The following is a 5,069-nucleotide window of genomic DNA, read 5'->3' on the forward strand; positions in this document are numbered from 1 at the left end:
CCACCAGCAGCAGGGACCCGCTGCCCACCCACCCTTGGGCGGGGGCTGCACCCACAGCCACCCTAAGCATGTGGCCAGCTGAGACACTTGTCACCAGCTGCCATTGGGAGGGACCAAGGCACATCCCTGGCCCTACACGTGCTGCGGCACCAGCCTGGCTCTGGGCAAGGAGGGGTGATCACGGCCAGGCTTCACCCCTTCTGCTGGGGCTGATGTTGGGCTGAGGTTGTGGAAGCATCCCCTGCTTTCTCTTCCTCCTCCTCACCGCCTCTTCTCCCCTGGGCAGCCCCACACCTTTGAACTTCCGTGTGCAGTGGTGGCATGGCCTGACAGGGTGCCAGGGTACGGCATGGCACTGCATGGCACGGCAGGGCTGTCAGCAGCTGCGCTGGAGCCATCAAGCACCCATCCTTGCACCTTTGGGCCCCTTCGCCAGCCCCTGGATGCAGGGTGGGAGCTGCTTCCTCAGGGATGCTGCTTCCTCAGTGCCACAGGGATGCTCACCTCCACCTGTCCCCAGCCCAAGGAGGACAAGGAGCTGCCCGTGGGCTGTGGGGAGCCGGCCAACGAGGTGCAGCGGGGCTGGGAGGGAGCCCCGGCAGCAGCCCCGGCCCTGGAGGAGCCATGCAGGCTGGTGCTGAGCACGCCGAGCAGCGTCCTGCGGGATGAGGAGATCCAGGAGGTGAGGGACCCTCCTGCCAGCACGGGGACACCATCCTCACCTTTCCTGCACCATGCGTCCACGGCCGCTGCCCTGCCAGGAACTGGTCCAGTGCGAGGCCAGATGGGTGACATCCCCCTGTCCTCAGGGACAGCCACCTCAGCAGCACCTCTTGGGGGTGCTGGGGGGAGGATGCTCAGGGAGACAGCTCAGCAAGGGTCTTAGGGTGAGGATGCTTGGGGGGAGCATCCTGGGAGGCTGCTGGGGGCCGGGAGCTTGAGGAGACCCCTCAGAAGCATGCTTGAGGGAGGGGGGGATGCTTGGGGACACCTTTTGGGAGGATGCTCAGGTGGGAGGAGGTCTCTTGAGAGGACACTTGGAGGGGGAGGGTTCTTTCAGAGATTTCTTGGGGCGATGCTTGGGGTGGGGGAGAGGATGCCGCTTGGGAAGAGCTCCTGGGGGGATGCTTGGGGCGGGGGCAGAAGCAGCCTGCCAGCCCCGACTGAGCCCGCTCTGCCCCAGCTGGGCCCCCACCTGCCCCCCCGGCTGACCCAGCAGCCCTGGCGCCTGCTGTACTGCACTGGACGGGACGGCTTCAGCCTGCAGACACCGTACCGCTGTGGGGGCCAGATGGGCTCCCCGGCCCTGCTGCTCATCAGGGACACGGAGGCACAGGTATGGCCGGGCCCCCCCAGCCCCGCTGCCCCACAGCACTGGGGCCAGCGAGCCTGGTGTCCCCCCGGGGCTGGCCACGGCCTTGCTGCTGCCAGCAGGATGGGGGATGCGTTCCGGCGTCGGGGAGCCCCACCGAGCACTGCGGCATGGGACTTCCCCCTCTCTGTCCCCCCCAGGCCTTCAGTGCCTTCTCTGCCACCACCATTCACTGCTGCAATGGCTTCTACGGGACAGGGGAGACCTTCCTCTTCTCCTTCTCCTCGGAGCTGAAGGTGGGGGCCGCAGGCTGCCAGCTGTGGGGTTCCATGGGGTGGGGGGGGAACCTGGGAACCAGCCACACCAGGGGGTCCCCAAGGTGCTGGGGAGGGGTCTGGGGCGATGGTCTAGGCTGACATGACCACACTTGGGTGAAGCGGCCGGGGGACCCTGCCTGGGGCCCCTGTAGTCCCACAGGCTCATCCCAGCTTGGGGGGTGTCAGGGAAGGGGACCCTGCCCAGCCGGGTGTCACGAGGGAACCTCCACGTGCCAGGGTGGTCACAGCCTGGCCTCGGTGGGACATGGAGGCAGCTCAGGCACATCTGGCTGCACCAGTGGGGGTCTGTGTGTGTGATGGGGCTGGTGGCATCAATGGGTGGCAGCTGTCCTCTGGTGGGGCAGGCCCCAAGGCTTGGCCAGATCTTCCTCTGGAGAAGCAGGACACAGTGGGGACAGGCAAAGCCAGCTTTGCTCAGCAGTCCCCTGCTGTCCCTCGCAGGACAGCGACAAGGATGGAGACAGGGGTGCTGTGCCCCAGCCTGCAGTCCCAGCTGACTGCTGTCCCCATGCAGGTGTTCAGGTGGATGGGCAGGAACAACTTCTTCATGAAAGGGGATGTGAACCTGCTGATGGTCGGTGGAGGCAGGTAGGAGCCGTGCCAGCAGCTTTAGCAGCCCACGGGGTCCCCAGGCCTCATAGCGCTTGGGGCCACGATCCGAGCCCAGGCTACCTCATGGAGCTGGGTCTGGATGTGTGCCGGTGGTTTGAAGCCAAAAACAGCAGTGGAGGTTGTCCAGCAACACTGGACCTGACCCTGCTGGCGGCAGGCCTGCCCGCTCCCTGCCTGCAGGCAAGGTGGCAGCCCCAGGGGTGGCTGCTGGTCATGTCTTGTCCCCATTTTGCCCAGTCCTTTTGCCTGGCATCCTCAGCAGGAGGGCACCCAGGAGTGAGAACAGGGAGCTGGCTCGGGAGATCTCCAGGCATGGAGGAGGCAGGAGAGGGGACCCTCAGCCACTGGCACCTTCCCAGTGGTAGATTTGGGCTGTGGCTGGATGGAGACCTGCACCACAGGGGCAGCCACCCCTGCTAGACCTTCGACAATGAGACCCTCTCGACCCGGCAGGAGTTCTGCGTCCAGGATCTGGAGGTGTGGGGCCTGGCCTGACGCCGCAGCCCACACCTGGGACCAAAGGTGGCATCGGTGGGGGCACTTTGGTACCAATGTCTGGTGCACAGCTGTTCCCTGCCAGCATCTGCCGAGCCTGCTGGATGGTACACAGCCTCACCCCTGCCTCCCTCCACCCTGTCCCCACCAACATCTCCATTTCCTAAGCCAACAGCCAGTGGGGGCAGCATGACGGGGACAGGCTGCAGGGGGATCTCAGCCCACCGCAGTGCTGTTGTCACCATGTCAGGGTCCCCAGGCTGGCTGCAGGACAGCTACCCACCCCCCCCCACGCCAGCATCGAGCACGCTGCCTGGCCAGGACAATGCTGAGCCACCCCAGGAGGAGGGCGCATGGCAGGGCCAAGCACTGCAGGGGCCCCAGGTGGAGGAGCAAGCTCTGAGAGCAGCATGATGCCAGGAGCACCAAGCAAGCCCAGGCAGCCTCTGCCCCACAGGCCACGGCCCCCAGGGGTGGCACGGGCAGGTGATACAGTCATCAATAAACAGGCAGAGCTGTGCTCCCAGCCTTGTCCTTGTGGTGGAAGAGACAAACAGCACCATGAAGTTGTGCAAAGCGAGTGGTGGGGAGCAGACTGTGCCCTGTCCCAGCCCGGTGCTGCATGCCCACAGCAAGCTCGGGAGGTTGGCCTGGGCACTGTGGGGACCCATCCCCCCTCTGCCAGAGTCCACACTCTCTGTGGGCTTCCTCCTCAGGGGCATCCAGGCTACACTGGGCATCTCGCCCCAACCTGCTCCCAGTGGGGAGGGGATGACATGAGCCCTCCTGGGGCCTCTTCCCACCCACAGCTCCACAACCTGCAGCCTCTCACATGGCTTCATCTCATTCCTGGATGCCGGGACAGCTCTCCTCCTCCTCCTCCACCATCCACCATTCCTGTCCAAGCAGCAGGACTGGTCCTACATGTGGGGTTCAAGGCCAGGGTGGGTGGCCCAAGGGTTTCCACAGGAGGAAAAGGGCTTGCCTGGTTTGGCCACATTTGATTTATTTATTTAGGGCCCATGGCCAGGCACTGAGCTGAAGCATCACCCCATGACTTCACCCACTGTCAGCTCCTACCCTAATCCTGCAATTTTATGAAGCCTGGACCCCACCAAGCCCCAGGCTGCAGTACTTTACACACGCCCCCACGCATACCTGCGTTGAACCTCACCAGCCATTTCCCATCTGATTCCGTCTCGCACAGCCCTATGGAGAAGCTCCGTGGCTGGCTTCTCTCTCCTCATGCTATTTGACTACTCGTTCCCTTTCCAAAGTCATTTACTGATTTGGTGAGCAGCTCCAGCGATGACCCTCCATTGCAAGAGCGGACACCGTCCTCCTGCTTCCCACTGGCTCACATCCCACCCAAGCCTCGCTGCCTGCTCCCCTCTCCAGGGCAGAAATTGCCCCAGACATGGCACCCAGCATGGCCCCGCTGGGCAGCAGGGCCTGGGGAGCACCTGATGGACGTCAGGAGCTGCCACCTCCTCCAGCTGCTCCAGTCCAGGACCCTCCTGCCCAGCCACTAGAGCCCACTGTCTACCCAAGGTGCCTCTGGAGGGCAGCATGACCCTCTGCCATATCAGCAACTCCCCCCACTTAGTGTCATCTGCAAACTTGCAGAGGGTGGACCCTGTCCCATCATCCAGATCAGTAATGAAGACTACTGCGACAGGACCCAGTACTGACCCCTGGGGTACACCAACTGACCTCCAACTAGATTTTGTGCCACTGATCAACCACCCTTTGGGCCTAGCCCAGTTTTCAGCCCAGCCCCTGTCTGCTCATTCAGACCATGCTTCCACAGCTTATTGAGGGAGACAATACCCACTGCTCTCCCCTCAGCTCCCAGGCCAGGCACTTCACCCTAGAAGGTGGTCAGGGTGGTCCAGCATGACTTCACTTTTCCTTTTCTGCCTACACAAGAGTTGGAGCAGCACCTAACATCACCCCGGGCACTTTAAGTATGCTTAAGTCGCAGGCCTGCCTGCTCTGCCCAGGCACGGCAATGGCCGGGTGGCTGCAGTTTCACTGCAAGGGAGGAGGAGAGGTTGGATCCTCTGTCCTGGCACAACATCCCCACCCCTGTCCCCGTGGTCCCTGACAGCCCAGCTGGCTCCACTGCCGTCACCACTGACACCGCACTTGAGTAAACATAAATGAAGAAACCATCTCCCCAAGCTGGAAGACCTGCACATCCACGGAGCAGCGTTCGTCCTTTAGAAATACATTTGGCTGTTTATAAGTAAGCAGTAAGACCATTTTTAATAAAGTTCATACACTGCAATTCCTTAAAAAGAATAGTAAAA

At 62.6% G+C, this 5,069-nt stretch overlaps 1 protein-coding gene across 1 annotated transcript; it reads left to right on the forward strand.

Annotated features, from left to right (window-relative positions):
• Positions 1 to 496: 496 nt before the first annotated feature.
• On the forward strand, positions 497 to 2,757 carry TLDC2 (TBC/LysM-associated domain containing 2; the record flags this gene model as incomplete). The annotated part of the gene is given in 6 exon segments (XM_082491354.1): positions 497 to 682; positions 1,184 to 1,336; positions 1,513 to 1,608; positions 2,165 to 2,238; positions 2,622 to 2,679; positions 2,683 to 2,757. Coding segments are annotated over 6 exon segments (642 nt in total).
• Between the last annotated feature and the right edge of the window lie 2,312 nt (positions 2,758 to 5,069).

This window comes from Vanellus vanellus (genome assembly GCF_965231255.1).
Source record: "Vanellus vanellus genome assembly, chromosome: 15".
Taxonomy (NCBI): domain Eukaryota; kingdom Metazoa; phylum Chordata; class Aves; order Charadriiformes; family Charadriidae; genus Vanellus; species Vanellus vanellus.